At 32.7% G+C, this 16,395-nt stretch overlaps 3 protein-coding genes across 4 annotated transcripts; 1 reads left to right on the top strand and 2 right to left on the bottom strand.

Moving 5' to 3' along the window:
• The first annotated feature begins 65 nt into the window (after positions 1-65).
• On the top strand, positions 66-7,266 carry LOC117931416 (leucine zipper putative tumor suppressor 2 homolog). Of its 2 annotated transcripts, XM_034852410.1 has the most exons (7): positions 66-449; positions 1,464-1,586; positions 3,326-3,514; positions 3,623-3,704; positions 6,413-6,477; positions 6,599-6,869; positions 7,180-7,266. In XM_034852410.1, the coding sequence occupies exons 1-6, from the start codon at positions 162-164 to the stop codon at positions 6,848-6,850; spliced, it is 999 nt and encodes a 332-aa protein (XP_034708301.1). In that variant the 5' UTR covers positions 66-161; the 3' UTR covers positions 6,851-6,869; positions 7,180-7,266. The 2 variants fall into 2 exon arrangements, with proteins under 2 accessions (XP_034708301.1, XP_034708300.1); XM_034852409.1 differs by lacking the exon at positions 7,180-7,266 and having other exon boundaries at positions 67-449; positions 6,599-7,008.
• A 485-nt stretch (positions 7,267-7,751) lies between these two features.
• On the bottom strand, positions 7,752-9,418 carry LOC117929858 (protein trichome birefringence-like 19). Its single transcript, XM_034850278.1, has 2 exons — positions 8,934-9,418; positions 7,752-8,751 (listed from the first exon to the last, which is right to left on the bottom strand). The coding sequence occupies exons 1-2, from the start codon at positions 9,399-9,401 to the stop codon at positions 7,942-7,944; spliced, it is 1,278 nt and encodes a 425-aa protein (XP_034706169.1). The 5' UTR covers positions 9,402-9,418; the 3' UTR covers positions 7,752-7,941.
• Positions 9,419-14,126: 4,708 nt separating this feature from the next.
• On the bottom strand, positions 14,127-15,636 carry LOC117931020 (protein trichome birefringence-like 19). The gene is made up of 2 exons (XM_034851862.1): positions 15,188-15,636; positions 14,127-15,051 (listed from the first exon to the last, which is right to left on the bottom strand). Exons 1-2 carry the CDS (start codon positions 15,620-15,622, stop codon positions 14,269-14,271), a joined length of 1,218 nt encoding a protein of 405 aa, XP_034707753.1. The 5' UTR covers positions 15,623-15,636; the 3' UTR covers positions 14,127-14,268.
• Positions 15,637-16,395: the final 759 nt, after the last annotated feature.

The raw sequence follows: 16,395 nt of genomic DNA, 5'->3' as shown, positions 1-16,395 counted from the left end.
ATTTGAATAATTATTTTAACTTTTTAAGATTCAAATTCTTCACATAAAGTTACAAGTTAGGAAGACTTTTACGGTCTCACCACGATTACCAACTGCGAAGACGGACTGAGAAGTTGAAGAAAGGAGATTGTGAATTTGTGAGGGGAGGGAGCGATAGAGAAATGGCAGGACTGATAGCATGGGCAGCCGATGTGGTGGGAGGGGGTGGTCAATCCAACGACGAGGACGACGCCAATTCAATCCCAATTGTTTTCTCTCCCGATCAGCTCAACTACGTCAGGGAGTTGGATGGGAAAGCTGCTTCTCTCCGCCGTGCCATCCAGGATCTGCGGCTCAGAATCCCCCCATCTGATATCTCCCAACGCCTTCCACATCTCCATGCCCACTCCCTCGCTTCCAATGCCGATCTTGCCCTGCAGTTGAACTCCCACTCCGCTACCCGCCAACAGGTGCTCCTCAATTTTCGTCTGGGTCTTTGATTTTCCATTCCAATTCCTCCGCACGGTTCTTTGTTGTTTCTGTATCCTTCAAATTGGGGATTTTTTTCTCTTTCTTTTATTTTTTTTTTCTTCAGTTTTTGCTGCTATGCTTCTTTAACAATATATGGGATGCATTTATTTTTTGAATTCTGGACGATTTCCCTTGTGGGTCTTAGTATTATGATTGCATTTCGGCTGCCAAAAATATTTCTTTTACGTTTATCTTTTCAAATTCGTGGGTTTTCCATGTGGGTGTCTGAATTTTAATTCTATTTCTTGGGTACAATTTTGGGAAATATATATATTCACGCAATTTATTTGTTTCCTCTCTTGGGCTTTGAATTTTTTATTACAATTCGGCCACGGAATTATATACCGTAAGTGCATTCTTTAGATAGTGAAAAATTTTATCATCCTATGACACAGCAGCCAGAGTCTAAAGGAAAACCTGGGAACCCTTTTCTTAAACCAAACTATATTCTGGAATATTCATATAGGTCTTAAAATTATTATTCTAGTTGTTCTCATGACCCTATATGCATAGAAATGTTATAAAGATTCCTTGTTGAGTTTGATGTAAGATTCCTGTGTATCTGATTGATGTAGAGGATGGGCTGCACAAATGAGGCTAACAACAAAAATTTTGGTTTTTGTCCCAACAAAGTGGCAGACGTCTAGATTGACAATTGATTTTCATGTTTCATGAATGGAAAATTTTGAAGTTGGGAGTAATGGGCTGTGGTTCTTCATTATTCAGTCAATGTTGTTTAGCCGGTTTATACCATCCATTTATAGTGTCTTGCACGGGGGAGTTATATCACCAGTCATAATGTCTGAGAACTTTTATATCAGTGTGTACGATATACTGTTCTTGCATATGGTTAACAATTTGGATGGTTTGGTTCTGAAAGCTGACTAATTTTATGTCAAATGTATTACTTTTCCTTCTATGTCTGTTGACTTGTTGCAAATCCTTATGACCAGGCTCAACTGAGAGCGGAGACGCTGCAAGAAGAAAATGCTGCATATGAAAAGGCTATATTAAATTGTGAGAATAAAATACAGGAAAAATTGCAGGAAGCAGAATTTCTTAAAATGAAGTTAAAGGTGGGCTGAGGTTCCAGAACCTTTTTCTATATTCTACTTCAGTTGTCATCCCTCAGAGTAGTAGTTTGTTATTTCTTTGGAACACATGCCTAGTACTTAGAACATCTATTTTATTGAAGTCCTTTTGGGTTTTTTTTTTTTTTTTTTTTTCATTTTTCTTTGTTTAGGCACAATCACATGTTAGCATTTTACTTTCTATAGAAAACTATTTTCTTTTTCCTCAAATGTTATTTGAATATGTCTAGAAGCTGGTGTTTTGGAGGAAGTTGGAAGAGAAACTCAAATTGATGGCTCATGATTTTTAAGAATGTGTTAGCTTACTTCACTAAGTTATCAAGTCATTATGATGCTGAGCATCTTTCAATGAAGGTATATGTCTTTATTATTATTATTTAGAATAGGTTACTGCTGGTTCCATCCATCTTCAGTTATCATTACAAATCAAATGAGTTTTTTTTTTGCCCTCCTAATATTTTGAGCTTGCCCCAAGTGATGGTTGAAAGTGGCTCATGATCTTCTGTAGTTTGTTGGGTTTCAGTTTCACCCTTGAGGTACTTAATTGTTATTACGAGTATTTGTTTTAAAATATCTGGACCACACTGTCTGGATTAGTTTTGAGGCCTTTAGGTTATCATCATTAAGAAATAAGCCACTGATATTAAGAAGATTAGTTTGGAGAAATGACTTTCACAAATTGATTTTAGTCTCAAACAGAATTTCCAACCTTTTGGGCCTGTTGGTTTAGGAAGATTGTGAATAGATTTTTCTCTTTATGAGGTTTGTAATATACTGGAATGCTCTCTTGACTGTGTCTATAGTTAAATTTCTGAAGATGTTTCTGTATGGGTTACCTTTATTTATAGAGACTGGATGTAGTTAAATTTCTGAGTAGTTCAATGCTGTGATACTTTATTTATAAAAATAAATGTTGTTGTCAATAATATGATTTTTACTAGTTGATTGGAATGAACCAACAATCATAAATTATGTTTCTTTCTGATTCTAATTGATTAAGATTTCACTACTGAATAGTGTAGAGGTATGCTAAGAATGGGTGCTTCTCTGTAAAATCTTTCTGTATGTCACTATCTCCTGGTGGATCATTTTCCTCTCTTATGAAGGAGGTGTGGGGTTTAAAGGCCTCTTTACAGGGTGGTTTGTTTGCTTGAGAGACAGTATGCAAGAAGATTTTGAGAACTAATCAACTTACGAGGGTTAGGACTTGATTAATAGGTGATGTTTGTGTAAAATCATTGAGGAGTCAGCTTAGCATATTCTTGTCCACTGTACAAAGGGTTGCAATTTGTGATATTGCTTTCATTATTTTGAATTCCATGGGTGCTTCTACAATCAGTTAAAGTATTGTTGTTTAGTTGACATGGCAGTTTTCTGGGCAATCAACACTCAAATGTGCGGAGGATGACCCCTTTGACTTTGTTTTGCTGTGTGTGGAAAGAGTGCAGGCTTTGAAAGAGTCTTTTGTACAAACTATATGTGTTTGATCTAGGATTCTTTAGCAGTGAAAAATAGTTTTTTTTTCTTGAGTTTGTTGATTGTTTAAGGAGTGTGTAACTGGCGTGTGGGTTTTTGTAGTTTTTTTCTTCTGCCTTTTCCACTTGATGCTCTATTTATACTTTCTGTGTGCTATGATTGGAGCTCTGTTTTGTTTAGCACCTTTTAATTTATATCCCTTTTTGCCTATCAAAGGAATTTCTCTATTGAGTATTTTTGCCTTACAGGAAATGGATGAGAATGAGAACAATTTGAGGATTGAGCTGGAAAGTGCACAACCTACACTTAATACCAGCCAATCTCGAAAATCGGGTGATGTGGTGGTTGAATCTAAGACAACAATTGAAGCTCAAGCAGACACAGATGCTTCCAAATCTTCTATTCTAGACAAGTTGGAGAGCAAGAGAAAAGAACTGGTTCGTTGCACCATTCCTCTTCTATTAAAATTCCCTTTTCTTTTTTTCTTTCTTTCTCAATTTTATTCCCTTTATATTTAGTTTCCGAAAACCTGTTTAATCTCTCAGTCTTCGATGGAAGAGACAGTTCAAGATTTAGAGAAAAAATGGTCAAAAGTTCAGGATAATGCACTGAAACAGCCTTCCCCAGGTAACTTCTACTTCATGAGCCTAGAATGTGTTTCTAAGTTAAACCTCCAACTTTCAATCGATGGCCATAAGCTATCCAACTTGGTTTATAAGAATTTTTTTTTTCTTTCAATATATACTCCTTTTCAATCATTCAGACTTTCCATCAATATCATGTAAGATATGATGGTCTTTATTTCTTTGTTCAATGTAGATGTTTTCAAGAGTTTACTCCAGGTCTGTAATCTTGATGGATGTGGAACAAAAGAAACTTATATTGATAAATGAAAACCGAAATAAATCTGAAGAAGCTAAATCAGATCTAATTGTACCCTTTGGTGTGGTCCTCCCCACCCCCCCTTTCCTCTTTATCTTTGTTTGGTTGGCATGAGTCTGTACCTTGAATTGGGTTGGAACAGGTCAATAAAACCTTTAATTTTTTTGTTGTTAAAATATTTCAAAAAATACTGAAAATTTGGTATGCGAATGTATGATTGAAATTGGTTAAATATTTTAAAATACTGACATGTTACCATTGTTCAAACTGGAAAGAAAATCTTAAAATTTTTTAAAATATGACCAAATTTTAACAAGCTGCTAGGTGTACTCTGCACTGTGGATATATTGTTCATGATGATCATCCTGGAAGTATGGCTGTAATTTAGTGGAAGCATGTGGATTGTGTGAATTTGAAAGGGAAAGAAGTGTCAATGACACACTTTTGAGCCACTCTTAAACTTTTAAAACCCTAGTACTTCTCTCTTCTAAAAGCCTGCTTCCAGGAAGTAGGCTTTTGACTACCCGTAGGTATGTACTGGAACTGCAGTTCTGTAGCTTTGTTGCATTTTAATCTTTCATAGTAATAAAAACTTGATCCTTGTTATAAAAAATAAAGAATCCTTTCCCATACTGTCACTGATTCCTTCCCTACCCTTGTCTCCCCCTTTTGCTACATCATTTTAGTATATAAACTCAGTGCTACCCTCCATTTTATTTATGTGAAATAAAATTTTCTGAAAATTTATGTATGATTACTGTTATGCAGAAGTCAAGCAATAATAAGAACAAATATAAGTAAAATCAACAAATTTCTGTGGTTCAGTGGTGTATCTATATCCACAGAGGAGGGAGGCATCAAATTTAATGGGGCATTTACAAGGTCCCAATATTCTCAACCTCTCAAATCTCAGTATGGTTGCTCTCACCTAATCCAACTCTAATTATCATTAGAAAGGTACAATATACACCCCATGAAATACATGCGATAAACATTCAAAAAATATAACCTAGATGTGGACCAAAAAAGTCCATGCCCAGCCCGATCTGCTAAGAATAGCAGGACACCTCACCCCACTCTCCACCTTAGCTTGTATCCCAATCAACAAATCTTGGTGACAGCTTGTAGATGAATCCATGTGAAGGGACTAAGTTGTACTCCTTCAAGGGTAGTAGTAGTACTTAACCTAACATCTTCGGTAAGATGAAACTAGATGATGCCATCAGTAACACTTGAACTTATCTAGGAATATCCTAGTTAACATGGGAGCTACATTCTCTTTTGCTTCTGAAAGAAGTTCACTTTTTCAGTTTGTGATACCTTACACTAATATTTTTGGTGCTATCATGAAAAATCTGATTCTTTGGCAAATGAAGGACACTTTGACTATCAAAATGTAACAATATAATATTTGACTCAAAACCAAGTTGTTCCACAAAATCTTTAAGCCATAATATAGCTTCGTTTTCTACTTTAGTTACTGTCATATACTCTACTTCTATTGTAGATTAAGCAACTGTACCTTGCATATTGACTTCCAACAAATGGGTCCACCAAAAAGGATAAATATATAGCCTTTCATAGATTTCCTGGAATCAGGTCTCCAGTAGAATCTGCATCTACATATCAAACAACAGTTTCTGATGCACCATTCTGATAAAAAAAAAGTCTTGAATCACAGATGCCTACTAGTTAGCTGAGAATCCATTTTATTGCATTCTGATGCTTTGTTCCAGAATTTTCCATATTTCTACTAACAACACTCACTGTAAGTGTGATATCGGGTTTAGTACACATCATCAAATATGTAAGGAAACCTACAACATTAGAGTAAAAGACTTTTGACATAAACTACAAGCTTTTTCAAATATTTTAGCATTTGCTTTATAGTCAGGTTAACATTGTAAATTAAAGAGATTTAGACAGATTGCACTTACAGTCTTTTCATCCATCTCCTCCAATATCTCATCCGTCATTGAAGTAGGTTTCTTTGACTTGCCCTGTAATGCCTTGTGAACTCCTTGTTCATTCTGCCACTGCCATAGGTACCTCACCCTAGACATGGTCGTTAAATCAAGTTGGATTCAATGAAAATTGTCATGCAAAAATCATGTAGAATAAGAAAAAGAACAAACACAATTAAAACACAAATATTTGTGTGGTTTGGGAGTGTGTCTACATCCATTTTGAGGGTGATTAAATGCAGGGGCAATTGATGTGGTATTTATAAAGTTTCAATATTGTCACCCTGTCTACTCTAAGCATTGCAGTTCTCTCTCAATTCAATTAGTACCCAAAAATACAATCTGGACTTGGGTTCAGAAAAATCCATACCTCATAACCCAGTCTACTAAAGAAAACAAGACCCTGCAGAATAGTAAAAAATTATATCATAACCACATTTTGGCTGTAATATTATGCAATTTTATTTTGAAGCAAGTTCTGTTATGCAGTTCAGAGAGAGAAGATATTGGATAAACAGCTTCATAGCCTAATTGAGCAATTAGCAGCAAAGCAGGTCATTTTTATTATATCTTAGTTTTATTTTTAGTTTTTGTGCAATCATAAACATCTTAGCCGTGGGTTTTATCAATGTCAATTTAAGAAGTTTCTTTTCCATCTATTTTGTCTTGTTGTAGGCACAAGCAGAGGGTCTGGTGAGTGAAATTCATCTGAAGGAGCAGGAGCTAGAAAGATTAAATGGGCTGTGGAGGAGGTTTCAAACCAGCAATACAGATGTGAATACTGCTAGGAATCGGTTTGGAAGAAACAAGCCTCATAACATTGGCGGTCGAACTGAGATCCAACAGAGGCTCATGCTACTCAGGTCTGCTTTTGTGCTTTACATTTTAGCCCTGCACATCTTGGTCTTCATCAAGATTTCTTTCTGAAGATCATCCTAACACGTCATTTTTCCTGAAGATGTTGTTCCCATGCTGAACTAGAAGTTGTGAAGTATTTCTTTCTTCTTGATGTTGCTATTTCTTTTGCTCCTGGTTGTATGAAAATGTTTATGTATATTATGAAATGTCATTGGCTCTTTTCTCAAGTTTATACTTGTGCCAACTGTGAGGCTAGGTTGCTACATCAATTCAAATGATTATAATAGATGAATAGATGAAGGCTGTTTAAATTACCTAGAAAAATACAAAATGATGCAAAATAGACACCAATAGCAGGAGGCAGGTGCATCATATTGGAGGTTAGGAATTGAGGGAATTTTTAAGAAGTGCTAAAATTCTGGAAATATTATCATATACTATCATGCGGTTAATCTATGTTGAAGGTCTAACCCCTTAAAACTGCATTGGAGCTCCTTTGAGATGTTACCAAAAAATAAATATTGGCCCTCAATGCTTCTGAATTAACACTGAATGCCCTGATTTTCCAAAATAATATTAATATCCCATCAGGGTTTGCATCAAATGATGTTAATCCTCATCCTTCAGAATTTTATTTTATTTTTTTGTTAAATAGGCTTCCTCATCCTTTGAGTTTTGTGTAAGCGTAGAAACTGTGTTAATGAACTTTGTTATAACCGTTCACATTTATACTTGTTATCTAAAAGAAGATGAAAAACCAGCTATAGATGAATCCACCAAAGAGACATACACTTAAATTAGGATGATCAGAGAATTGTGAGTATGAAATGTAAATGGTAAATTAGATGGTCAGATAATTCGGTCTTGTCTCCCGGGTGAATTATAGAAGATAAAATAGCCACCAATATGATCACAATATGTTCTAGATTCATATGAGAGGACTTGCAAGTATAGAGTCAAAGGAAAGGAAAAGTGGAAAAAAAATTTAAGACTCGTTGATTAACACATCCAATAGATAGGGCCCTTTATAATACATTTTTTTATTTTTTTATTTATTCTCCTAGTATATGTTTGAAATAATTGTAGATAACAATATGTACTTCAGATGCAAGAATTAATAAATATAATTGGTAAAATGCTTATGAAAATTTATCCAACTCTCATCCAGCTTTTTGCTGAAGCGTTCCATCAAATGATCTTTCACCTTCCATCTTCAACATTTGAAGCAAAAATTCGTTCCATGTATCAATGGGACCCGGGGTACACCAGTGAACACAGTCAGCTATTGTCACATTCTTATGTGGTGAGTGCCCATAATGATTTGGATGTCCATCTGGCCTTAGCACCATAGCTTCTGTAACATCTAGCAGCCTAAATTCCAAGCCTCTCTTTCTCCCTTCCCTTTCTGCTGCCCTTAATTCCTCCACCTGAGTCAAGTAGAACTCCAAATTATAATCATCCAACTTCATTTCTTGTTTTGTAAAGGGCCTTGTCCTCACACAATTCCCTCCTTCATTCCATGCCCCATTCTCAAAGTGTGCTGGTGAGAATGTCCTTAAAAATGTCTGGCCCTTGTAGTTTTTAAGATTCTGCAGGGTTCTGAAGGAGGTCCGGAAGGCTTTCCTGTATCCATAGAACTTGGTAACCTCTGTTATGTTCTTTTCATTGCACTGATGACACCCAACAACCTGACCATTTTCATAGAAAATCTGTGGTCGAAAGAACCATTGCCCTGCTGAGATGATGACATAGTCGAAATTTTCAATCTGAGCCGCCCAGGCCTCATCAACCGTGTCTAAGTAGAGGTTCACGAGGTTGTTAAGGGAGTGACCTTTGGGGTCTGCATCTTTGGCTTTAACCAAGAACGGGGCCCAGAATGTTGCTAGGGTAAATTTGTAATCAGTATAGAACCACCGTTTGAAGTTTGTATCTGATGTATATTTATAAGAAATGTCCACTGGATAGGTAACCTGAAAGATGGAGATTAGAGTTCAGTCAGGTCTGAAGAGTGAAGACAAACTTCAGTAGCACTCGATATTTGGTTTTAGCTTGGAATATGCTAATCTCTATGTAGTGAGACTTTATCAAAGTGAGCATGCCAAGCAATTATCATAAACCAAACATTAACTATAATGACTTATTAGGCACTTACATTAGCTAAGAGACAAAGCAATGATTGCATTTGGTTTCTTCCCACAGAATCCCCAACGAACCCTATCGACTTCCCTCTAACAAGCTCCAAGAACTGAACAGGATCAAAGCGAGGTAGTTCACATCCATCTGGTTTCCACCTCCATTTCAAGAACTCGGTGTCGGGTCTCCCAAACTTGATACAATTTTGCTGAGGGATTATCTCTCGACAAGTTGCATTAGTGTAGTAAGGCCCATTGGGATACGGAACCCATCTTCCACTAAACAAATCACATTTCTTCTTGATTGCTAGGCTGGCTGAACCCCCAGTATGAATCTTGGGAGACTGCACTGGTGTTGGTGATCTGTTTATCAGACAGAGAGGGATTAGAGTGAGGAGAATCAGGGTTAGGGACAGGTGAATAACCTTCTGGGGGGTGCTGTGTGGTGTGTTCTTCCCATTGGGAGGCTCAGTGGCAGGAACCCTCATTGGGGAAAATCTGTCTATATGTGAAGCAAGAAGCCTAGCATTTGCTAGGGTTATATATATGGGGTTGAAGAATGATGATGATAAGAGTCTAGACTTCAGATTTATATGATCACATGCAATCATAGATTTCAAACTGTTCATTTTCAAATCTGTGCCAATGTGCTTACCGACCATATAAGCTACCATACATTGCATCTTTACCCTCTTTTTTCTGGTGAGGCATCATTATACATCATTAAACACATTTAGAAACCAAACTCCGGTTGCTTTTTCTTATTCACTGTGGTTGGAACCCAAATAAACATGGAAAGCAACAGGCCGATGGGATTTGTCATCTAACAAGAGTTAGACACTTTGACGCAGAATGCACGTAAAACAGCATTGAAAATTGCAGCATCTGTAATGGGTATGAAGAGAGTGGGCTGTAGCTGTAGGCATTCCCATAGAATTATGATAGATACATCTCATCTCATCTCATCATATAGTCAACCTTTGTAGGCTCAGTAAATAAATACCACTTATGGTGCCACCTCATGGTGGTTAGTGCTTAATGCAGTGTAAGCCTATTCAAGTGAGAATGGGGTTGTGTTGTTTCTTTTCTTTTTTATCTTCATGAAGTGACATTGGCGTGGCTTGGGGGTGAAGGTATGGATGATTGCAGCACCCTTAATGGGGCACACGGGCTCTTTTTTTAGTGTCTTCTAGCTTTATGGGTTTGGAGTGTTGATATGTGAAATGAATGGGCTTCTTCCTCTTAGGCTTCTCCTTCACTAACTCATAATTTCCCATGTCTGCATCACTTGGGATCTACTTCTGGAAGCAGAGGGCATCAAAGCATTAGCTTTCTCTACTTTTCTTTTCTTTTGTCATTATTATTATATAGTGGAGTCGCTTTCCTTCTTGCTAGGTTTAGAGTTCCATTGATATGCTGTCATCAGAAGCAAATATGTCGACTTGTATCAAGTCTATATCCTTGGGCGACGCAATCTACTTAGTGAAGTTTTTCTTACAAATTCGAGAAACATGATGACGTGCCTCGTTTAATATCAGTCAATTTATTATTTTATTTATGCATTTTCAGAATATTCAATATTTATACTGACATTTATGAGGTCGCCTCAACCTATGAAATTTTCATTGACGTTTAACAGCTTGGAATAAATAAATAAAATTGTCCTCAGCCATAGAATAAGAGGATGTTCCGGAAATCAACTTAATGATTCGATATGATTTAATAATTTAATTTAAATTATTACATAAATTAAATATATTTGATAAAATAACTTATTAGTAACTTAAAATTAATTTTAATTTTAATTTTTAAATTAAAAGAATTAATTTATTTTTAATTTTAAATTATTTTTACTTTATTTACCCATACTAGTAGATTGACTTTTTAAAAGTATGATACTCAATTTTTATAATAAATATTTTATAGTTATATTATGTGTTTATAATAATACTTTAAATATAGATGTTTTATAGATAAATTTATTACTTAAATTAATGAAAATAAATATAAATTCAAATTAATGAGGATGAATATTAGTTAAATTTAAGAAGACGAAATATGTCAATTTGGTGATTTAAATTGAATTTTAACTTTATCAAACAATCTTAATAGTTAAAATAAAAATTAAGTAATAAGTTTTAAATTAATAATTTGAGGGTGTTTGATAAATCAATTTAATGACTTAATGACTTAATAATTTAATTTAAGTCACTAAATAAATTAAATATTTTTGATAAACTAACTTAACATCACAACTTAAAGTTAAAAATGATTTTAATTATTATATCAAAATAGTTAATTTATTTTTAAACTCTATTTTTTTTGTCCTATTTGTCTACATCCAATGAGAACATGGATGAAAATTTCCATAAATTTTATAGAATTTTCGTCAAAATATTGGGTTTCGGTGGTTGTGGAAGCAAAACAGAGGGTAGAAATATCCAAAAAAAAATTGACGTGTTTTGTCAAAATTTTGGCATTTACTGATTAATTGGCCAAAATTTTGGCATTTACTAATTAATTGGCGAAGCAGGGATTGTAAAATGCCTTAATTTTCTGCTTGCAGATAAGGGGACTCGAACCCCCAAACAAAAGGTTTGACATAAACCTTACCCACTATTGGGCTTACCCCTTGGTAAATTTATATACATATATTAAAAGTTATTATATAAACAAAATATTAAAATAATATTTTAAAGAACAAATTAATTATAATTATTTTATAATCAAATAATTTTTTTTATTTAATTAATTATCAAAAATATAAAAATTATTATGATAATTTTCTTCATAGTGTTTTTAATATTATTAATATATTAATTAAATATTAAAAAATTATACATATATCATCATTTATTTTATATCATTTAATACAATTAAATTAAATATATCATAATTTTAATATTAAATATATTTTAAATTTATACTTATTATGATCAAATATCTTAATATTATTATAGGATAATATTTAATATAATTTAATAATAAATATGCACTTATAAAATTTATATTTTTTTATTGATGCATAAAAAATTATTATTAAATATGATAAATTATATCATACATATATAAAGTTATTCAACAAAACAATTTTAAAATATCTATTATACTTTTAATTACATTTTTATAAAAAAAATTTTACATTTTCATGAGGTTTGATGAATTTTAGGCTTATTGATTTTTTTTCAATATATATTCTTAAAATCAAAATATATGTTATTACTGATATTTTCATGAGAATATACTTAAGAATCATAATTCCACATCCATGATTCATTTTTTATAATAAATATTTTAAAATTATCTTATATATCTAAAATACTTTAAGTTTGGGTGTTTAATAAACAAATTTATTACTTAAGTTTAATAAAAATAAATATTAATTAAAATTAATGATGATAAATATTAATTATAATTGATGAAGGTAAAAATGTTAATTTGATAACTTAAAATAAATTTTAAGTTAATTATACAAAACAAACTTAGAATAATAAAAAAAAAAGGTAATAAATTTTAAGTTAAACTTTAAGGAGTGTTTTGTTAAAATTTAATACTTATTATTTAATGAATTAAGTTAATTTTAAATTAAATTATATTTAAATTGTTAACTTAAAACTTATTACTTAATTTTTACTTAAGGTTGTTTGATAAAATTAATTTAAAATTTATTTTAAATCATTAAATTGACATATTTATCCTTATAAATTAAAATTATGACAAAAGATGTCGAATAACAATAGAGGTCATAGAGTAATAAAAAAGATCGTGGATGTCACTAGAACAAATACAGGTAAAAAGATAAAATAAAGATATAAACAGAATAAATTAATTATTTTTACTTATTACTTAAAGTTACTTTTTACTTTAAATCATATTATTAAGTTATTTTATTAAACATACTTAACTTATTTAATAAATTAAATTAAGTTATTAATTCATTTTATATTATTAAGTTAATTTACCCAATACTCACTAACCTAAATAAATAACTTAATACTTAAAACTATTAAAAATATTATTTAAACTTGAATTAAATTAAGGTGGATAAAAAAATGGAACACCACTTTTTCTTAAGAGTGGTATTTGCATTCTCAATACTTCACATGGCATTTATTTGGACGAAAAATCTAGTATCAGAGTGGAGTTGTTCCTCTGAAAATCTGGAGTGCAATTGGCATAAATCCACAATGTATCATTAAAAATAAATTTATTTTATTTTATTAAAAAAATATTTTCAAAGCACAAAATTATAAAAGGTAATATATATATATATATATATATATATATATATATATGTTTTTAAAAATTGATGAAAAATGATTTAATAATAATAAAATACATAATAATAAGTTACATTTATAGCTTTATTTAATGTAATATAAAAGGTATTATTTACCAATAATACAATTTAATACATTGATAATGATCATATATTAACAACAAATTTAGAATTTCAAATTGTAAAAATTAAAAATATAATTAAAAGATTCTTTGTCTTTTTTTTTTCCTTTTCTTTTTGAAAAAAAAAAAAGCAAATTTTAACAAATAGATTATTTGTTTGTAAAAATTAGAAGAGAACTAAAAATTAGCATTTTAAAATTCGATTATTTTAGAGGGTCAAAAAGTAGTAAATATTTCAAAATATTTAATGTTAAAAAATAAATAAAATATTACCAATGACATTATTGCAAATATAATAAGTAGTATTATTGTAAATATAGTAAATGGTTGAACAATGATACAAACAAATGAAACTAAAATATAAGAGTACAAATAAATGAGACTAAAATATAAATGATAGGACTTGGAAATATAAACTTATACAATTTTTGTACCTAAAAAAAAAAATTCTATTTCTATATTGTAGGCTTGAGCAATTCAATTGAAGAGATGTCTAACCATACCTCATAATTGTAAGTGAGACCTTTATTATTAATGAGCAACCACAAGTGATGATTTATTTTCTATCCCGGACCTTGTTTATCATGTTAGATTAAACAAAATATTTTCGGGTTAATTTCTTTGATCTCTTTTCAAGATTTGGCTAAATATATTTCACCTTTATTGATTTAAAATTTTATTAAATACTTATTTTATCATTTCATTTGTTATTTTTACTTGGTTCTTTTCTAATTTAAAATAATGAAAGTATTTGATAAAATTTCAAATTAAGGAGGATCGGGAGAAATTAAGTCAATATTTTGTGACAGAAATAAGAAACACTAATTGTAAATTTTTAATTATATGCAGAAAGTACACTATCCTTGCACAAATTACAATTAATGTTAATTGTAAAGCATGATAAATTGAATTATTCATAATCCGACCTAATTCTCATCCAAATTTTACTCGAGTCTACTGTCCTAGTGAACTATCACCTTCCATTTGCAACATCTGAAGCAAAAACTCATTCCAAGTATCAATGGGGCCAGGCAGGCACCAGTGGACACAGTCAGATCTCGTGACATTCTCATCTACCCTTTTCGCATAATAGCTTGGATGCCCGTCTGGCCTCACCACCATTGCCTCAGTAGTATCCAACAATCTAAATTTTAAGCCCCTCTTCCTCCCTAACTTTTCTGCTGCCTTCAGCTCCTCCACTTGAGTTGAGTACATCTCCGGATACAGCCCATCCAACCTCATTTCTTTGCTGGAAGCTGGCTTAGTCCTCACACAATGCCCTCCTGTATACCACTCCCCATTCTCAAAGTGTGATGGTGACACCGTCCTCAAAAATGTCACTCCCTTGAAGTTTTTTAACCTCAAAAGGGTTCTGAAAGTCGTCTGAAAAGCTTTTCTGTACCCATGGAGCGGTGTAAGGTTTGTAACATGTTTTTTGTGGCATAAATGGCACCCAACAATGTTACCATTTTCATAGTACACTTGTGGCTTTAAGAACCAAATTCCAGCTGAGACGATCACATAGTCAAATTTCTCAATTTGACTCATCCAGGCCTCATGTGCCTCATCTACGAAGACATTCATGAGGCTATTGGCGGTCCCTGCAGTGGGTTTCGCATCGATGTCCTTGACCAAGTATGGGGACCAGAACGATGCTACAGTGAAGTTGTAGTCGGTGTAGAGACAGCTTTTGCTTAGTGGATATTTTATGTTAAAAACAGCTATAGGATCTCCCTCCTGAAAAATAATGAGCATAATTAGAAATTAAAGATCTAAAAATGAGCAGAGAGCATCTAAGTAGCTTCTACATCATAGGATCTCCCTCATTATGTCATTCACCCTAGTGAACTCATTATAACTGAAATGTACTTACACTGGCTAAGAGGCACAACAAAGATTCCATTTGGTTTCTTGCCAGCGAGTCCCCGATGAATGCCATTGACTTCCCTCTAACAAGCTCCAAGAACTGCGCAGCATCAAAGAGAGGCAGCTCACATTCATCGGGTTTCCACCTCCATTTTAAGAACTCGGTGTCGGGTCTGCCAAACTTCATGCAGTTCTGGTGTTCGAAGATGTGACGACAAGTTACATTAGTGTAATAAGGTCCTTTGGGGTACTGAACCCATTTTCCACGGAATATGTCACATTTCTTCCCTGGTTTTGTACTCACAGGGGACGGCCATGGTGAAGAAAAATGACTGAAAAGGTTGAGAGGGATCATAGCTAGGAGAAATAGGGCTATGGTTACTAGGATAATCTTCATTGTGACATTAGATAGTAGCCTTTTCCCGGGGGGAAGCAGCTCCATCAAATGAACCTTCACCGGAGAGGAAGATGATGAAAAATGAGTGTCCATTTGGGTTAATTTATTGGCGGGGGAGCAGTTATTATATACAGTGGTTTGCATTTTGAATCACATGAAAAACACGCCCCCTTCTTCTCCCCCATGTATACCAAGCCTCGAAAATGCCCTTAGGTTCACTGTGTGTGGGGTGGGGGGGTTGGGGGTGAGTAGGGATAACAATCGGGTAGGTTGGGGTAGGTTTTCTCATCCTGTCTCATTCAAAAAAAATTAAACGCGAGGTCATGAGTACGAGAATTTCCCATACTTTAACCCTTTTTTTTTTTTTTTTTCTAATTTTTTAATTTTTCAAAATATTTTTAATTATATTAAAATAAATATATTTTATAAATAATTAAAATATTATAATTTTTATAACTTATTTTATTGAAAAGTATATTATTATTATTATTATTATTATTATTATTAAAAATAGGAAATAAAGATTAAATTTAATTAATTTAATTTTTAAAATTAATTTAATATATAATCGGGGTAGGGCGAAATGGGACAATACTCAAACTCGTTTCAAATCCTACTTGAACCCACCCATTTGTTTCAAGTTTAAAAAAAAAAAAAAAAAAAAACCTCAAATTCATCTTTAACTTGTTTATTTAAATTTCAATCTGTTTTTTTAAATTTCAATCTGTTTCATTAGAAGAAGGGGAGTATCCAAAAAAATCCACTTCATTGCTATCCCTAGAGGCAAAGAGACATGGTACGGTGATGGATAAAAATAT

This window comes from Vitis riparia, chromosome 14, assembly GCF_004353265.1.
Source record: "Vitis riparia cultivar Riparia Gloire de Montpellier isolate 1030 chromosome 14, EGFV_Vit.rip_1.0, whole genome shotgun sequence".
Lineage (NCBI taxonomy): Eukaryota > Viridiplantae > Streptophyta > Magnoliopsida > Vitales > Vitaceae > Vitis > Vitis riparia.
This window is presented reverse-complemented; position numbering and strand designations above follow the sequence as displayed.